General features: G+C 39.8%; 1 protein-coding gene across 1 annotated transcript; it reads left to right on the top strand.

Moving 5' to 3' along the window:
* The first annotated feature begins 371 nt into the window (after positions 1-371).
* On the top strand, positions 372-18,507 carry LOC122306263 (protein disulfide isomerase-like 2-3). The gene is made up of 10 exons (XM_043118695.1): positions 372-467; positions 12,603-12,836; positions 14,420-14,578; positions 14,980-15,093; positions 16,341-16,498; positions 16,678-16,777; positions 17,306-17,482; positions 17,566-17,711; positions 17,943-18,089; positions 18,171-18,507. Exons 1-10 carry the CDS (start codon positions 372-374, stop codon positions 18,343-18,345), a joined length of 1,506 nt encoding a protein of 501 aa, XP_042974629.1. The 3' UTR covers positions 18,346-18,507.
* The last annotated feature ends 1,332 nt before the right edge of the window (positions 18,508-19,839 follow it).

Genomic DNA, 19,839 nt, shown 5'->3' with positions numbered 1-19,839 from the left:
TAAAATTTAAGTGTTATCAATTCCTAAGTATATTGTAATCTAGTATATAGTATATTTTCTTGATATGGCCAAGTGGTGTGGAGTCTTCTTCTAACTTGCTTTTTGTGGGGTTAATGTTGTGGGCGTTGATGTACTGATTGATAGGTTTCACAAAATTTTGTTAAATCTCTCTAGAGAAAACATCACTATCAATAGTACCACGCGTTTTTTCTCTTTCAAATCCAACTAACAATGATCATTGAGCAAAGAACACAAATAGATACTTTCACATGCATCTTTTGTGGTTGGATTTATGTTAGATTTTATTTTTATTTATTTAAAAATTAATTTCACATGCCTATGAATCCAATTGGTCATATCAAGTGGATGTCATGGTTAAAGAATCTGGGTGGATCTTCTTAGATAATTCAAAGGCCAGACTTGCAATAGATTTAGACATGGATCTCTCGAATAATGAGTATGATGAGGTATGAGTTGCTAATGAGCAAAAATGTGATGAAACCATTGAAGAACCTAAAGTCGGAATGACATTTTTATCTGTAGAAGAAGTCTGGTCTTACTATATAAAGTATGGTAAACAAAATGGGTTTGGGGTGTATAAAATAAATCCTAAACAAGGAGAAGATAGGAATGTTATATGATTTACCTTGATATGTGCGCAACAAAGCACATCAAAGAGTAAAGCTATCAATGTTCTCAAGCCAAGACAAATAGAGAAGATAGGATGTATGGCTAAGATTAATGCGACGATGAATGATGAAGGCATATATTCCCTGTATGGAGTAAACTTGGAGCACCCAAGTTTGTGGCAAAACATTTCAAATGCTTTAAGAAGGTTGATGCTAGTGTGGTTAAGAAGTTTGAAATAAATGATGAGACAGGAATACGAATGTCAAAACATTTCAAGTCTCTAGTTGTTTAGGTGAGGGGTTATGAGAATATATCATTCGGGGAGAATTGTTGAAACTACATCAACAAAACATGACAACTTCGCCTTAGGGTAACGATGTTGAAGCTCTATGTAACTATGTCCAAAAAATGCAAAAACAAATTCAAATTTTTACTATGAGATTGACTTGGACCATGACATTGATGCTTGTATCTTTTGAAGTTCGATTTCTAATTGGTTGATTGTCTTTTGGCCATATAATGGTATTTTCGGGTCATACCAACAAGAAAACCCGCAAGAATGCCTAAATCAACCTATACATATTAGCAAATAAGACTACCAACACATATTAGCAAACAAGACTACCAACAAATGACATACCTCATAGGTTTGGCAATAGAGAAATTGACGCTCCTCATTATCCTTCACATGAGCAGTTTTTCGACATGCTTTAATACCAAAATTGTGATGACCCGCTTTTGAGTGTATTTTCGCTGAAATAATTGTTTTTATTTTAATTAATATATTAGTTATTTATTTTAATTTATTTGCGTTTTAAAATTGGTTTTTAATTTATTTGATGTTGTGTTTTATTTCTTTAAGTTGTTTTGTGGTTTTTAATCCCTTTTCGGCAGTTTGTTTTGTTTTCCCGGAGTGAGGATTGGACCTCATTTCTTTTTGCAGCTCTTTTCCTTTTTCTCTTCTTTTTTCCTTTTTTCCTTTCTTTTTCTTTTTCTTTTTTTCTCTTTTTTCCTTCTTCTTTTCTTTTTCTTTTTCTTTCTTTTTCTTTTTTTCTTTTTCTTTTTTCTCTCTTCTCTCCCTCGCGTCCGAACCCCCCCCGAGCTCTCTCTCTCCTCCCTCTCCCTCACGCCGGGCGTCCCTTCCACAGCCCAGGCCGCCGCCGTCCGGCCACCGTTCAGCCCCCCACCGGTCCTATTCTCTTCCCCTCCCTCCGGTGCACCACCCCACCCAAGTTCACCCCCAACCGGCCGGCCATTTGGCCGGAAAAAGCCCAACAAAGCCGCACGGTTTTGGCTCCAATCCGCCGCCGTCGCTCCACCTCCGGCCACCATTTCTTCACCACTTCATCACCGTCCCTTGCCGTCCTAACCCACCCATTTCCGACCTCCAACGACCACCGGAGCAGCTCCTACGAGCTTGTTTTCCGATTTGGGTATTTCGGCCATTTTCCGGCTATTCCGCCGCCGCCCACAGCCGTTCATCACTTCCAATAGCTTCACAACCATCCCTTGACCACCCCCTATCAATCTCGTGTCCTAGTTTGTCCCCGTTCAAAAGTGGATTTTTCAGACCCACGGCCACAGTGAATTTTCACTGTGACGTTGCTGTTTTTCCGCCGTTTGCAACGCCGCTTGTTTTCTAAAATTGCCATATAGCGCTGTAAGTATTTTCCAAACCATATTTTCAGATTTTAATATATATTGCTCATTCAATTATTTGCTGTTGTTGGTTGTTGATTCCGGACTGAGTCCGAGGAGTTTCGGGGGTCGGATGGATGGAGGACGGAGTTGCCTGTTTATTTGATTTATGATTGTTGGATTATTTTATTATGCATTGTTATGGCATTACATGGTGCATGCACGTGTGTTTTTGTTTATGTGTGAAAAGCCTGTGTATTGGCGTAAGTGGTCTTACGGGTGCGTGTGTATCACGACCCCAAGCCGGGATGGGGTATTATCCCGGTGGAGCTCCTCTGGTCACTCGGGAGCGGAATAAACTGAGTGACGTCCCCTGAGTTGTCGCTAGACGACGGGAGCGGGGGCTAGGGGTTGCTTGGCTACGAACGCGCCGGGCGCGGAACCGAGCATCGCTCTACGCACCGACTCCGTGGCCCTTCGCTGGTGAGGGCTAGAGGATGCTTGGCTACGAACGTGCGGGGCACGGAACTGGGCATCGCTCGTTAGGTGTCACATGCGTGGTGGTACTCTGCGGTGTGGCACTGGAGCCAGGGTGTGCGGATGACCCCTAGGGGAGGTCATGGTGCATACGGATAAAATATGTGATTTTGGCGTGTGTGGAAAATTGTGTCTTTGGGTTTTGTGCATTGGGCATGGTTCACGCATATTGTTTGAGTTCTATATGTGTTGTTATCTGGTAGTGTTTGGGTTTTACTTACCTGCGGTACCATTTTTGGTTCCGTAGCTTTTGGTGCAGGAGATGAGGATGAGGAGGAGGGGGCTGAGCCCGAGGATGCGGCTCCGCCGGGTTGCTGATGTTATGCTTTTCTTTATGGTTTTAAAACTGTATTTGTGTTTTGTAATATTTTATCTATGTATGTTTTAAACAGCTTGTATTACGTTAAGAAAAATTCTGGTACTTAGTTATGACTTTCGTTATCCGCTGCGTGTTCTTTCGTGCACATTTGTTGCCTTTGCACACACTCGGCACCGGTCGATAGGATGGTGACCCGGGTTGTCACCATCCGGACGTCTCGATTTCCCCGTGTTCGGGCGTGGGGATTTGGGGGCGCCACAGGTGGTATCAGAGCGGTTTGACTCTGGGTAAAACCACATATCCAGTAGGTAGTACCAGAATGTTTTTTAAAGTTGTGTTTTGAAAATTATGTTAAGTATAGTTGTTTTATTTGTTTTATTTGTTTGGGCTTGTTTGCTTGTTTTTATTTTATTTAGTTATGTTTTGGCATGCTGGTTTCTTTTGTTTCTTGTTGTGTAGTGCTGTTTTTGTTTTTGTTGGTTTTATGATGGTTTTATTTGTTTTCTTAAAGGAGGGTCAAGAGTGGTGTTGTGACAGGAATATGGGGAGACCAGGGAGACCAAGGAAAAATACTCAGGAGCCACGGGACAATACCTCCAGGGATGACTCCATAGCCGAAGCAATTCGGCAGATGACGGAGTTTATGCAATAGAGTGCGAGGTCTCAACAGGCAGGGCCTTGGCCACCACAAGGACCTTGGCCACCACAAGGGGGTCCTTGGCCACCATCAAGAGGGCCTTGTCCACCATCAGGAGGGCCTTATCCACCGTCAGGAGAGCCTTGTCCCAACAAGGAGGGTATTGGCCACAACCAGGAGGTCCATGGCCTTATCAGGGAGGGCCTTGGATGTATCCAGGAGGGTCAAGTAGCATGGTGCAAGCCGGATGCACCTATGAGCGCTTCTTGGCGCATAGGACTCCACACTTCACTGGTAATGAGGATCCACTTCAGGCTGGAAAATGGATCAAAGATCTGGAGAAGACTTTTGAGGTGTGTGGGTGCACTGAGACACAGCAAGTACTTTATGCCAGCTATCTCTTGCAAGGTACCGCTTCTGATTGGTGGGATACCAAGAGGGTGCTGTTGGAATCTGAACTGGGATCTTTCGCTGCGGTGACTTGGCAGCGTTTCAAGAAGGAGTTCAATGACCGCTTCTTTCCTGCATTGGTAAGGAAGCAAAAGGCAAGAGAGTTCTCCAATCTGGTCCAAGGGGGCGCGACAGTGGAACAATACGCCCAGAGGTTCATAGAACTTGAGCGGTTTGCTCCTCACCTTGTTGCGACTGAGGAGATGCGAGCATATCGTTTCCAGGAGGGGCTGCGTCATGACATACGCCGTATGGTGGTCAGCCATCGGATATCCACTTTTCAGGAATTAGTGGATGTGGCTACCCTTGTGGAGCGGGAAAATAATCTGAGTGTGGGTTCCCCTCCAGGGCATAAGAGGCGGAGTTTTTCTGGTGAAGGAAGCAGCTCGGGTTCGCCCCAGAAGTTTTTTCAGCGGACCGGAACTCGACCTCCTACGTCCTCAGGTGTTCGTATGGGAGGACGGGTGCCTATTTGTGGAGCTTGTAATAGAGCTCATGAGGGCGAGTGTCGGATGAGTAGCGGACCCCAGTGTTACCGGTGCGGCCAAGTGGGACATATCGCTCGGGATTGCTCCGTCAGAGTTCAAGAAAGCTGTGGAGGTAGACACGGTGGAAGAACCAACCCGAAACAAGCAGTGCAAGCCCGGGTTTATGCTGTCACACCCGGAGAGGTGGATGATGAGGCACCAGCGACCCATGATGCTGGAGTAATCACAGGTATGGATTAATTTAATTTTTAAGTTGGATTTAATTTTTGGTGCATTCGGTTTCTTCGTTGTTTTTTGGATTTCATGGGTTGTGTGTTTGGTTCAGGAAGAGTCCGTTTGTATGAGTTTTATGCTTGTACTTTGTTTGATTCCGGTACTTCACGATCGTTTGTGTCTTCCACGTTTGCTCGGATGTGTAACTTGGTCACGGAATCGTTGCCGAAGGCTTTGGTAGTGGCTCTACCCGATGGTGAGATGGTGTGGTGTTCCAAGGTTGCTTTGGGATGCCCGTTAAATTTTGAGGGAAGATTCTTGGATGCGGATTTGGTGGTGTTCAAGCTGTTGGGCTTCGATATCATCCTCGGGATGGATTGGCTATACCGATATTCTGCGAGTATTAATTGCAGAAGTCGGATAATTAGCTTTCAGCTTCCAGATGGTGATTGTCTGGAATTTGCGGGGAGTAGATTAAAAGAAAAGCCAATGATTATATCGGCGATTCAGGCAAGACGGGAGATTGCATGGGGAGCGGATGCATTCTTGGTGCAGATGGTGTCCACGCCGTCTGAGAAGAAGTCTTTGGCAGACATTCCAGTTGTGGAAGAATTCCCCGATGTGTTTGTGGATGACTTGCCCGGACTACCCCCTGTTCGGGAGATGGAGTTTGTTATAGACTTGGAACCTGGAGCGACTCCTGTGCATAAAGCTCCTTATCGCATGGCACCGGCTGAATTGAAAGAGTTGAAGACTCAGTTGCAAGAACTGGTAGAGAAGGGATTTATTCAGCCTAGTACGTCGTCGTGGGGTGCACCAGTTTTATTTGTTAAGAAGAAAGATGGAACCCTCCGCATGTGCATTGACTATCGGGAATTGAACAAGGTGACCATCAAAAATAAATACCCTCTCCCGTGGATTGATGATTTGTTTGACCAGCTTCAAGGAGCAGCCGTGTTCTCTAAGATTGATCTGAGGTCGGGATACTACCAGCTGAGAATCAGAGACCAGGATGTGCCTAAAACTGCTTTCAGGTCGAGGTATGGGCATTATGAATTTAAGGTGATGCCGTTTGGGTTAGCTAATGCCCCTGCAGCATTCATGGATTTGATGAATCGAGTGTTTCGACCTTATCTGGATTCCTTTGTGGTAGTATTTATTGATGATATACTGATTTATTCCCGAGATGTTGAAGAGCATGTGTATCATCTTAGTCTGGTATTAGAAAGATTGAGAGAACACCAACTATACGCCAAGCTCAGCAAGTGTGAATTCTGGTTGGAAGAAGTTAAATTCCTTGGGCATGTAATTTTCTGGGGCGGAGTGGCAGTTGATCCTAGTAAGGTAGAAGCCATATTGTCATGGCAGCGCCCGACAACAGTGCGCGAGGTCAGGAGTTTCTTGGGGCTCACCGGATACTACCGAAGATTTGTAGAGGGTTTTGCTCGCCTATCCGGACCTCTCACAGCTTTGACTCGGAAGAATACAGAATTTGTTTGGTCAGAGAAATGTGAGAGAAGCTTCCAGGAATTGAAGAACAGGTTGACAACGGCACCAGTGTTAGCACTCCCAGAACCGTATAAGCCATTCGTAGTCTTCAGTGATGCGTCTAAGTTTGGTTTGGGTTGTGTCCTTATGCAGGAAGGACGGGTTGTAGCCTATGCATCTCGTCAGCTTAAGGACCATGAGAAGAATTATCCGACGCACGATCTAGAATTGGCTGCGATTGTTTTTGCCCTTAAGATCTGGCGGCATTTCTTGTATGGGGAAGCTTGCGAGGTATTTACCGATCACAAGAGCTTGAAGCATTTGTTTTTCTAGAAAAATCTAAATATGAGGTAGAGGCGATGGCTGGAGCTAATCAGTGACTATCAGTGTGAGATCAAGTACCACCCGGGGAAGGCTAATATAGTTGCTGATGTTTTGAGCCGGAAGTCTCATTTGGAAGATGAAGCCGAGCCGTCAGAAATGGAATCGTTGCTTTGTGGGATGAGAAGGCTCCTTATAGAGAGTTCGCAGCAAGTGGAGATTTTATCTTCAGTTCTTGATATTCGGGTAACTGATTTTGAAGAATTGAAGACTCTCCAAAGAAAGGATCCGAAGCTGCTGATCATCAGAAAAAGAGTCAGAAAATCTCGAGGACCGTTGCATTATAGCATGGACAATGATGGGATACTTCGGTTCCGAGATCGCAGAGTGGTCCCAAAGGACTCAGATTTCAAAGAACGGATCATGGCGGAAGCTCATGCGGCCCCGTATTTAGTTCATCCCGGCAGTACAAAGATGTATCGGGATTTGAAGAAAAATTACTGGTGGGATGGAATGAAGAAGGACGTTGCCTTATATGTGGAGAAATGCCACACGTGCCGTCAGGTAAAGGCCGAGCATCAGAGACCTGCAGGTATGCTCCAACCCCTCCCTATTCCTGAGTGGAAATGGGATGACATCACGATGGACTTCGTAGTGGGTTTGCCGAGAACACCTAGTCGGAAGAATTCTGTTTGGGTGATTGTGGACCGGTTAACGAAGAGCGCTCATTTTCTGCCTGTTAATAACACCGACTCTTTGGGTAAGTTGACCCGTTTGTATGTCAAGGAGATAGTGCGGCTACACGGCATACCAAAGAGTATAGTGTCGGATCGAGACCCGAGGTTCACATCGCAGTTCTGGAAGAGTTTGTAGGCAGCTTTGGGTACTAAGTTGAAGTTCAGTACTGCTTATCACCCGCAGACAGACGGCCAGTCAGAGCGCACCATTCAGACCATGGAAGACATGTTGCGAGCATGTGTCCTGGAATTCCAAGGGAGTTGGGAAAATCATTTGCCGCTCATTGAGTTTGCCTACAATAACAGCTTCCATGCGACCATTCAGATGGCTCCCTATGAAGCTCTTTATGGGAGAAAGTGTAGGTCGCCCTTGTGTTGGGATGAAGTTGGGGAGAGTAGGGTAATTGGACCCGAAATAATTCAAGAAATGCAAAGCCAAGTCCGGATCATCAGAGACAAAATGGCGGCAGCTCAGAGTCGCCAGAAAAGCTACACTGACACCCGGAGGAGAGAGTTGTCTTTTGAAGTTGGTGATTGGGTTTACCTTAAAGTCTCTCCTATGAGAGGTGTTAAGCGTTTTGGTAAGAAGAGGAAACTAGATCCGAGGTACGTCGGCCCTTTTCAGATTCTGGAGAGAGTAGGGTCCGTCGCCTATAGAGTTGCTTTGCCAGATTATTTTGGGGATGTTCATGATGTCTTCCATGTATCATCCCTGAAGAAGAGCTTTGGACGGCAAGAGCCTCGCTTCGTCGACCCAGTAGGTATTCAGTTGCAACCGGATCTCACTTACGAAGTTGTTCCGTCGCAAATTTTGGATTGGAAGGAGCAACAGTTGAGGTCCAAGACGATACCTTTGGTTAAGGTGGCTTGGGGAGATCCGTTGGCACAAGACTTCTCTTGGGAGCGAGTAGGGGACATGAGGGAGCAGTACCCGTATTTGTTCGAATAAGGAAGGTATGTGTCTTAATCTTGATCATAGTTGGTTTATGTGCTTTCTTGTGGCTTGCTTTAAGTGGGTGGTTGATTTGCAATTTCGAGGACGAAATTGTTTTTAAGGAGGGGAGGATGTGATGACCCGCTTTTGAGTGTATTTTTGCTGAAATAATTATTTTTATTTTAATTAATATATTAGTTATTTATTTTAATTTATTTGCGTTTTAAAATTGGTTTTTAATTTATTTAATGTTGTGTTTTATTTCTTTAAGTTGTTTTGTGGTTTTTAATCCCTTTTCGGCGGTTTGTTTTGTTTTCCTGGAGTGAGGATTGGACCTCATTTCTTTTTGCAGCTCTTTTCCTTTTTCTCTTCTTTTTTCCTTTTTTCCTTTCTTTTTCTTTTTCTTTTTTTCTCTTTTTTCCTTCTTCTTTTCTTTTTCTTTTTCTTTCTTTTTCTTTTTTTCTTTTTCTTTTTTCTCTCTTCTCTCCCCCGCGTCCGAACCCCCCCCCGAGCTCTCTCTCTCTCCTCCCTCTCCCTCACGCCGGGCGTCCCTTCCACAGCCCAGACCGCCGCCGTCCGGCCACCGTTCGGCCCCCCACCGGTCCCATTCTCTTCCCCTCCCTCCGGTGCACCACCCCACCCAAGCTCACCCCCAACCGGCCGGCCATTTGGCCGGAAAAAGCCCAACAAAGCCGCACGGTTTTGGCTCCTATCCGCCGCCGTCGCTCCACCTCCGGCCACCATTTCTTCACCACTTCATCACCGGTCCCTTGCCGTCCTAACCCACCCATTTCCGGCCTCCAACGACCACCGGAGCAGCTCCTACGAGCTTGTTTTCCGATTTGGGTATTTCGGCCATTTTCCGGCGATTCTGCTGCCACCCACGGCCGTTCATCACTTCCAATAGTTTCACAACCATCCTTTGACCACCCCCTATCAATCTCGTGTCCTAGTTTGTCCCCGTTCAAAAGTGGATTTTTCAGACCCACGGCCACAGTGAATTTTCACTGTGACGTTGCTGTTTTTCTGCCGTTTGCAACGCCGCTTGTTTTCTAAAATTGCCATATAGCACTGTAAGTATTTTTCAAACCCTATTTTCAGATTTTAATATATATTGCTCATTCAATTATTTGCTGTTGTTGGTTGTTGATTCCGGACTGAGTCCGAGGAGTTTCGGGGGTCGGATGGATGGAGGACGGAGTTGCCTGTTTATTTGATTTATGATTGTTGGATTATTTTATTATGCATTGTTATGGCATTACATGGTGCATGCACGTGTGTTTTTGTTTATGTGTGAAAAGCCTGTGTATTGGCGTAAGTGGTCTTACGGGTGCGTGTGTATCACGACCCCAAGCCGGGATGGGGTATTATCCCGGTGGAGCTCCTTTGGTCATTCAGGAGCGGAATAAACTGAGTGACGTCCCCTGAGTTGTCGCTAGACGACGGGAGCGGGGGCTAGGGGTTGCTTGGCTACGAACGCGCCGGGCGCGGAACCGAGCATCGCTCTACGCACCGACTCCGTGGCCCTTCGCTGGTGAGGGCTAGAGGATGCTTGGCTACGAACGTGCGGGGCACGGAACTGGGCATCGCTCGTTAGGTGTCACATGCGTGGTGGTACTCTGCGGTGTGGCACTGGAGCCAGGGTGTGCGGATGACCCCTAGGGGAGGTCATGGTGCATACGGATAAAATATGTGATTTTGGCGTGTGTGGAAAACTGTGTCTTTGGGTTTTGTGCATTGGGCATGGTTCACGCATATTGTTTGAGTTCTATATGTATTGTTATCTGGTAGTGTTTGGGTTTTACTTACCTGCGGTACCATTTTTGGTTCTGTAGCTTTTGGTGCAGGAGATGAGGATGAGGAGGAGGAGGCTGAGCCCGAGGATGCGGCTCCGCCGGGTTGCTGATGTTATGCTTTTCTTTATGGTTTTAAAACTGTATTTGTGTTTTGTAATATTTTATCTATGTATGTTTTAAACAGCTTGTATTACGTTAAGAAAAATTCTGGTACTTAGTTATGACTTTCGTTATTCGCTGCGTGTTCTTTCGTGCACATTTGTTGCCTTTGCACACACTCGGCACCCGTCGATAGGATGGTGACCCGGGTTGTCACCATCCGGACGTCTCGATTTCCCCATGTTCGGGCGTGGGGATTTGGGGGCGCCACAAAAATAACATAATAGGTACTCATTTTGACGAGATTTTTTTGAGCATGAGATATTACCAGTGCGCTTACGTAGAGATGTAACCGGTCCAATTTAGTTCCATTTTGGACAAAATCTAAGACCAAACCGGTAACATCGGTTTTGTATTTTTTAAAACCGATTACACACCGGTTACTCTTTTAAACTGGTACTTTCAATTTTACAGGTTCCAATCCAGTTTTTCAGCTTTAATATATTAAGTATATTAGTATTACTAATGTATTTATCGAAAGAAATATGTTGAAAATTTATTAGGCAATAAAATATATTTTTTATATATTTATATTTAAAACATATGATCAAATAAATATTCATGTTTAAGATTAAAATGTTATGCTATAAATTATAATATATTATTTCATACATAATTATATATATTATATGAAAAAATTATATATAATATTAAAAATTAATAATATGTATAATATGTTTTTTAATATTATATATAATATGTAAACCGGTCCAATTCGGTGTTGGAAAGCGTAAAATCGACTCTGAACCAAATTTGACCGATTTTTAAAATGAATGAACCAATTCCGAACTGAATCTCTCAAATTACCAAATTATATTTTTGACTCTTGAACAAGTGTGTGAGAAACGACTTTGGTCCTAGGTTCCAACAAATGCCTAGTAAATATGGTGTTATGTCCTATATCAAACAGAAATAAACCAAACTTGAACCTAAAACATAGCCAAATAAAATTATGGCTAATGACATGATATGTAGTGGCACATCAAATTGTATTCAAAAAATTAGGATGTTTCTTTGTTTTTGAACAAGGTAATGTTTAATTTAATCTTCATTTAGGGGTTATTTCGGAAAGAAATTTCATTTATTTTCATCTCAAAATTTTTCATAATTTTCTTTTCAAATATCACTCAAACACACACTTTTTAATTTTAAATTTTTAACCTTTTCATCTAATCATTACAATTTTTTTAAATTTATAAACAAAACACAAAAAATAATACTACTTTTTCAATTTTTAAAATAAAAATAATATTAAAAAAATAATATTTTAACAATACTTCAACTTTAACATATATTTATTCAACTGTTTTTCCTCATTTCTCAAAATCTAATAGAACATTTTATTTTAAACTATTTTTTTATTATTTAGAAATTATTTTATTAATATTTACAAATTTCTCATCTCATTTTATTTTTCAAACATCTCCTCAGTATATGAATTATGGTCATAGAGAGTTAGAAAACTTATTCCCAACAAGAGTCACCCAAGTGCAGAAGTGGTGCAAAAAATTTTTCTAAAAAGAGTTTTATTTTTAAAACCAGAATAGATTCACCCATAAAAACCATGGATTGCTCATAAAAATTATTACCTAGAAGAAAATTTACGTTTTCTGATATCTATTTTCGGTGGAAGTAACATTTTCCTTTTACAATTATGAGTAACTAATGCAATGAAAAACTCCCTACTCAATAACGAATCCCATACTAACACGAGGTATGCTATCTTATGTTTTAGCTATGAGAAAAGTTACTTAGCCAACGTGATCATCTTCATACGTGTCTGAATTAAAGTTGAGAAGCACAAAAACTCCACGTCACCTTTGCTGGCGAGAGAATCTATTTTACCAAGATTTTGGAGCAGATACGCGGGATGGTATGAGATATAAAATTCTTTTTATATACAAAATTATTTCATTTTATCTATTTTATTTTATTTTTAAACATAATTTAAATATAAAATTTTTAAATTAATTATTCTAATTTTTTCAAATTCTTAAATAAAAAATAAAAATATAATTATAATTTTTTCAAATTCTTAAATAAAAATAATATTATAAAATATTATAATATTTTAACTTTATAATATTTTTTATTTAATTTTTTCCTTTTTATTTTCTAAAATTTAAAATATAATCAACTCAAACTATCTTACTTATTTTACTACAATTAAAAAAATTCTCATCTCATTTTATCCTTCGAACCGTCCGTTATGCGAGGAATTGACGTGTAAGTCTTTGATTGGGGAATACACGTAGCTCGCTGGTCTCCTCCAACGGGGAGACAAAAACCAGAGAGACAGAGGTGATTTTCTTCTGCTCCGAAATCAAGTCACAGAAAGAGAGAGAGAGAGAATGAGAACGTCGCTCAAATCCCTGTCAATCTGTTTCGTCTTCTTATGCTTTTCTGCATTCAGGTTCAATCTCTGTCACGCACTCTATGGACCGTCCTCACCAGTGGTTCAGCTCAACCCCTCCAACTTCAAGTCCAAGGTAATATCTTTCTTCCTTTTTTAAAAAAATTACTTTTCTAGTGCAGAGTGATCTCTAATACTTACATTTCTCGAATACCAGAGTTTTTGCGTACGACGCTATTTCTTGCTCAAAACTATAATAATAATAAAATCTCGGAGATAATATCTCGGAAAATTAGACTTTGATTGCTAAATGGGCGTGCTTTGATTTTTATTTTAAATGTGTAAGGAATTTTTATTTTAAATGTGTGAGTATCTCTTCGTTCGTATTCGCTTGATTCATGCTTTTAGGTCTGATTTTACGGTGTCGTGGTGCCACTGCTAGACTTACTAGTATTAGCATGAGTATTAGCATCATTTTGGTACTAGTTGTTGGGATATTGGTTCAGTGTATGATTTAGTCGCAAATTTCTGAGAGAAAGAATATGTTTTGGTAATTTTGGAGTCTATGAGGAGCCATCTGTACCCATAATTGCATTTGTTCATTTATAGATGTACACACGTTTACATATATTCTATCGGTAGTAGATTGACTTCTTCCATTAGCTTTTGTACGTATCTTAGAAAACATTTTTTTTGATAGGTAAACGGTAATATTAATAAGAATACGCAAAGCCCAAGTATACAAGATGTATTACAAGAGATAAGACCTATCTAGTTTGCTACAGAAGAAAGAAGAAAATCGTGTATATTTTGGCCATTAAAGTCTAACGTAATGGCCCAAAGAAGTAAAGTAGTGAAAAAAAGGGAGCGAAGCTCCTCTAGTGTCCTCTCCTTATCTTCAAAGGTCCTTTCATTGCGCTCTCGCCAAATGCACCACATGATGCAGCTAGGAATCATCTTCCACATTGCTTTAACCTGTGGGAGTCCTCCCGGTCTCACCCAACAAGCCAAAACGTCAACTACCGTAGCAGGCATCACCAAGTTTAACCCAACTCTGCTGAATACTTAACACCACAAAGCTCTAGCTGTCTCACATCTTAGAAAACTTACTGGAACGTCATTCATTTGCTCCCATCGCGTAAATTAGTTATATTCTTCTTACTAGACAAACATCAAGAGACTGAAAGGAGTTGGAGATACAATGTGTTATGCATTTGCGAGTGGCATTTTGGGTTTTCTCCAAACCACCTATATTGTAATTAAACACACTGTCCCCAAAACAGTCATTTTGAAAAATGTTTTGAGGCAAATTCTTCGTTTGCGATGTTAATGAAATTCTAGTCTTGTAAGAAAACACACACTGTCCCAAGCCAGTCATTTTAACAAATAGGTAATTTCTTCGTTTGTGATATTGATGAAATTCTAGTATCACCCTATATGTACTAGAATTTCCCAACTTACTCAACTGTATAGTCTATCCTTTAATGACCATATGGAGCACGTGGTTGGGATATGTAATGATCATAATCACATAGTTTTTTTATCATTTCTTCTCTCTCTCTGTATGTAAAGTACCATTGTAATTGTTCCATTCTTTTGTTAAATTTTTATACTACTAATTTAATCTACATATTCTTGTGATAATTTATTATTTTAAAACCAGTGTGAATTCTAGCATTCCTGATCCTCACCATGATAAATCAACTTTGCTGATAGCAGGTTCTGAACTCGAATGGAGTTGTCCTGGTTGAGTTCTTTGCACCATGGTGTGGCCACTGTAAGGCGCTAACGCCGATATGGGAGAAGGCTGCCACTATCTTGAAAGGCGTCGCCACCGTGGCAGCACTTGATGCCGATGCACACCAGTCCCTTGCCCAGGTTTCGAATTGTTTCCTTGATACTAAAGTGTGCCAACAAGAACTGCAAAATTGGAGCAAATAACAGACGTTTAATAGTTTTGCAATAATAGTTGCAAATTGGGAACTCTTATTTCTAATTGGCTGAAAATTACTCGAATTGAAAGTAGTTTTTTCTACTTGTACTTACAAGCAGTAGCGTAATATACATGTAGAAAGATGGGAACTTTTTTGTTTTGATTTTTCATAATAATCTTGTGCATTTCCTCAAAGTTTGAAGAAGAAAAGGTGGGTTTGTGTTCATAAGATTAGTACCTGGTCTGAGATAATTATGGTTTATCACATTCTATTGCTGGCTCATGATTGCTGTCTCAAAAGTAAACAGAATCTTTGTTTGGGTGCTTGGTGTGTATTTACCTGTAGGAATATGGGATTAGAGGATTTCCTACCATAAAGGTATTTGCACCTGGAAAGCCTCCAGAAGATTACCAAGGAGCTAGAGACGTCAAACCCATTGCAGAATTTGCAGTTCAACAGGTTTGTTGTGATTTGTTAATGCTTACTGTAATTAGATGAAGATATTCTATAGTTTTCCTTTGCCTTTGGAGTAAATTCGTTCTCTTGGATGGACAAATTTGTATCAATGTGATGCTGTCATTAATAAATCAATAAGAATTAAATTTTGGCTGGTTGCATACTCTAATAGACTGAAATAGATTATGAGATGGCTAGAGTTTGACTGTTTGAGTCCAAAGAAGACAGTGCACATTAATGAAGATACAGAAAAGGGGGCTAAAGTTAATGGAATGCTTGGAAATGTACTGCTGCATTGATTCTACCTTTAAATTTTAATGAATACCTTGGTACTTATCAAAAAAAAAAAAATTTAATGAATACCTTGGTTAGTTTGTATCACCACAAAAATGTTACATCTCTTGTTACATGTGTCCTTTATATAATTTCAGAGAACCACCTGATGTCATTCTTCTACAAAGCCAAACAATGTCACAAAATATAAGTACTCTATCATCTTCCTCAAAACAACTACTCCATATACTGTTCTTTTGAATTTTAATTTTTTATTATTATTAGAAATAACCAAAAAAATCTGCTTATGAGATTCACACTTACTGCTTCTGATGTGCTACTGGTTTCAATGTCTTTTAAATACCATATTTGGGCTGCCTATGCACTGATTCTGGATAGTAGTTTGTGTTTAAGTAGGGGGATGATTCCTGTGAGGTCAAAATCATCAATTTACAAGGTGAGAGGTGATATCCTAAGGCAGGTGGTGATGTAATCTACCATGTACTCAAAATGTGTTCAACCTACATTTGCACCTATTTATCAATGGGAAGTCCTTTATTTTGATAAGAAGCTTGAGTTTCACATTTGAATGACTGACTGGTTTTCATCTTCCTTATCATTCAAAGTTCATTCGTAGATTTGTTGTGTAAAACAATCATGTATGTCGATGACGTCTTGATTATAAATGTGTCTCTGTAAAACTGCTTAACAAAATGTAGTAATCCCCCCCTATTGGTGATGTTCTAGAAAATTGGATGGTTGTATTGACGGTAAATGATAATGTTTTGTTCAGTTTTATGATTGAAGTTCCTATATCTTATAAGAAAATTTATGATTGGAGGTTTCCGGTTTTTAATCGATCTGTATATGCAACTCAGTGCTCAGCAGATCATCTTTCTCACTCAATTGTGTGATGCTTGAACTAAGAACTTACATCTTGCATTACCTGACAATATTTTTACTGCATGGTTTGACAGATAAAGGCACTATTAAAAGAACGATTAAATGGAAAAACAACTGGTGGTTCAAATGAAAAATCTGAATCTAGTTCTTCAGTAGAATTGAATTCCAGAAATTTTGATGAACTGGTGCTTAAGAGTAAAGAACTTTGGATTGTGGAATTCTTTGCACCTTGGTAAGTGGTTTTTGTTGGCATACCTTTGCAAGCTAATTTGGATCTATCATCTATGGTTGCCATCTTAGCACATTTTTTGATCATGAATTAAATGTATAGTTGCGGTCTTGGAAGTACCTAAAATAGTTTCACATTTCTAGTTTTGATGACGATTCTTGTCCAATTTTCTTTTTTAAAAGGTGTGGACATTGTAAAAAACTAGCTCCTGAGTGGAAGAAGGCTGCTAATAACTTAAAGGGGAAGGTGAAGCTAGGTCATGTTGACTGCGATGCAGAAAAGGTGAGCCTGAAATTTAGAAGTGAAAAGAAAGAAGAAACCTTGCGATATGGATTTCTTGATTCATTTATTATTAGCATTTTCCTCTAGATGCAGAGATGTAATTTGCTTGCCTACATTTTTTACCTCCGCATAGTCTTCAAGTATAGGTTGAAAGGTTAAAAGTGTTTCCAAGAGTTGTGTAGATATTGTGCCATGTAGTCAACTCTTCCATATAATATATGCCTTTTGAAGTAACATCACATCTACATCATTTATTTTTGTAAGTACCCATTCATAATTGTGACTACAGCAATCTGCCATGGTTTCTCCACTTTTCTTTGTTTATTGCTTTAAATACTGTTCTTTTACATGCATGCACACTGTTTATGCACATGCAGGTTCTTTCATCTCTGTTTTTAATGATCGCTTTCACATAATGCACCCCAATTGCCAAACCCTTGGAGGGGAGTTTTAAGAAAGTGTAAAGTCTTATTTTATGCACGATTTGCTTTCTTAGATCAGATGGTTCTGATAGGTTGGTTTTACCAGTCTCTGATGAGCAGGTTCAATGTTCAAGGGTTTCCCACTATCTTGGTGTTTGGTGCTGACAAAGATAGTCCTGTCCCCTTTGAGGGTGCAAGAACTGCCTTAGCAATCGAATCATTTGCTCTCGAACAGCTGGAAACAAACGTTGCACCTCCTGAAGTGACCGAGCTCACTGGCATGGTAAGATTACTTAGCTACCAAAACTAGTATTATAGAATCCTAATCAAGGAAATTCACTAGCTTTATGTAATTTTTCCATGTAGGATGTCATGGAGGAGAAGTGTGGTTCGGCTGCCATCTGTTTTGTTGCTTTCCTTCCTGACATTTTGGATTCCAAGGCTGAAGGGAGGGACAAATACATTCAGCAGTTATTATCAGTTGCAGAGAAGTTCAAAAGGAGTCCATACAGGCAAGTACCTTGGAGTTCTTACTTACCATTCTATTTAACTTTTTTCTTCGCTATTTTTTACTCTCTCTTTCTGTGAGATAGGTTGTTTAGATTTTTTTTGTTTATCAACATCAAGATATTATGCTTGCATCAAACACTTCTATTTAAACACCTCTAGTGTTTTGAAAGATTCCTTTGTGAAGATGGTTAAAAGATATCATAACAAATATTATATTTACATGGATATTACAGCTATGTCTGGGCAGCAGCTGGTAAGCAGCCAGATCTCGAGAAGCGTGTGGGTGTCGGTGGGTATGGATATCCAGCTTTGGTCGCATTGAACGTGAAGAAAGGTGCATATGCTCCACTTAAGAGCGCATTTGAACTTGACCAAATTATGTAAGTTCAGTTCTGCTTTATCTAAAATACCAACATAGATATGAACAGAAAAGTGAATATTATTTTTTTTTGGTTTATCAGAGAGTTTGTGAAGGAAGCTGGACGTGGAGGAAAGGGCAATCTGCCTTTGGATGGCACTCCCGTGATTGTAAAGACAGAACCCTGGGATGGTAAAGATGGAGAGATAATTGAAGAGGATGAATTCTCCCTTGAAGAACTCATGGGGGAGGATGCTGCAAACAAGGATGAGTCGTGATAAACTTGAAGCAGGATAGCAGAGAAAGAGAATGAGATTTAAGGCTACAAACGATTTTGTTGTTACAAGCAACGTATTTGTGTAATGTGGCTTCTATAGTTTACTGCATTTGAATGATTTAAATGTTTTTTTTTTCCTAAAAAATAAAAAAATTCTAGGCAAGATAATATTTATATAAATATAAATGATAGTACAAATGATGGGGGAAGGGGATCTCAACAAATACCCTAAACAGCTTAGTACTAATCAAGAATGAAGACACAATAACTGGAAAATGACATTGAAAGCTGGTCTTATGTTTCTTGGTGTGGAGCCAATGTGTTACCATTCGGGAGCACTCTCAATGGATTTTCGTCCTATTTTATAAAATACATTACTAAAATTTATTTTTTTTAAATTTTAAATACTAACTTTTATAATATATCACATATCAGTTTATTTATTTTTTCTTCATATCATTTAAATATTATACTTTTTAATATTTTTTATTCATTTTAAATATTTTCTTTAACTATTAATGATATTTTTATATCTTTTGATATTTGTAATATCTCTCCGTATGCAATATCATATAATTATATTCTATTTTAAATTAATCTAAATTTATAAGTTAAATCAAAATATAAATTAATTTGTCTGCATTCGGAAAACAACTCACTTGAAGATATGGAATTGTTATTCGAAAGGAACCCAGAAGCTAAAAATCATTTGAGAGAACCCAGAAACAAAGAAGAAAGTGTGGGAAAATGAGAGAGGGTATGAAATGAAGATAAAAGACTTCTGAAGAAATGGAGAAAATCAGATGGGGAGAGAGAAATGAATTAAAAATGTTTTACATGGGTGAACAGTTTCCTCTAGATGTAGCGGGATCACTGTAGCAAAATGGAAAATGAATAAAATATAACATCCATTGAAGGTCATTTTTGAACAAATTTATTCATATTTTAAAGAAAAATGTATCATAGAGCATCTATTAGGAGTGCTCTAATAATGCAATCCAATGTTAGATGCAATCCAATGAAAGCTTTTAGAAAAGTAGGACTCAGAAAGAAGTTGAGCTACAAGAAGCTTGGCTGTTCAATGGGAAACATGCATGTCAATGGCGTAAAAATGAAATTCTGACTAGAGTAGGTGGCGAAGCAGGGTTGCAATGAACTCGGAAAGTGGTGCCCGGGTGTTGTGTGGAGGTGGGTTTGTGAAGATTTACTGAAGTTCTTGAAAAAAAAAAAAAAAACTGAGAAAAACAATCGAGAAAACATTAAAAAGAGAAAATAGAAGAGTGGTATGGTGCAGGGAGGAAGGGAAGGAAGGAGGGAGGTTTTGGACAGAGGTTTTATATGGCTTTATTTTTAGCCGTTAGTTAAAGTTAGAGGTGTAAACTAGTCGAATTCAAGTAGATGGTAAGTGATCAAGCCTTTGTTTGTTTAATTTTTATTCGAATGGAAACTCAGGAATTTTATTGAGTGGCATTTTATGTTCACAAGCAGTCTGTTT

Source organism: Carya illinoinensis, chromosome 4, assembly GCF_018687715.1.
Source record: "Carya illinoinensis cultivar Pawnee chromosome 4, C.illinoinensisPawnee_v1, whole genome shotgun sequence".
NCBI classification, from domain to species: Eukaryota; Viridiplantae; Streptophyta; class Magnoliopsida; order Fagales; family Juglandaceae; genus Carya; species Carya illinoinensis.
The sequence above is the reverse complement of the archived record's forward strand: the minus strand, read 5'-3'. Positions and strand labels throughout refer to the sequence as shown.

Bases quoted from the DNA above. Each gene is read 5' to 3' on its own strand.
- LOC122306263 (XM_043118695.1), top strand. From the start codon at position 372: ATGGTTAAAGAATCTGGGTGGATCTTCTTAGATAATTCAAAGGCCAGA. The intron at 468-12,602 runs GTATGAGTTGCT...GAATACACGTAG, and splicing joins CGAATAATGAGTATGATGAG to CTCGCTGGTCTCCTCCAACG. The intron at 14,579-14,979 runs GTTTCGAATTGT...ATTTACCTGTAG, and splicing joins CACACCAGTCCCTTGCCCAG to GAATATGGGATTAGAGGATT.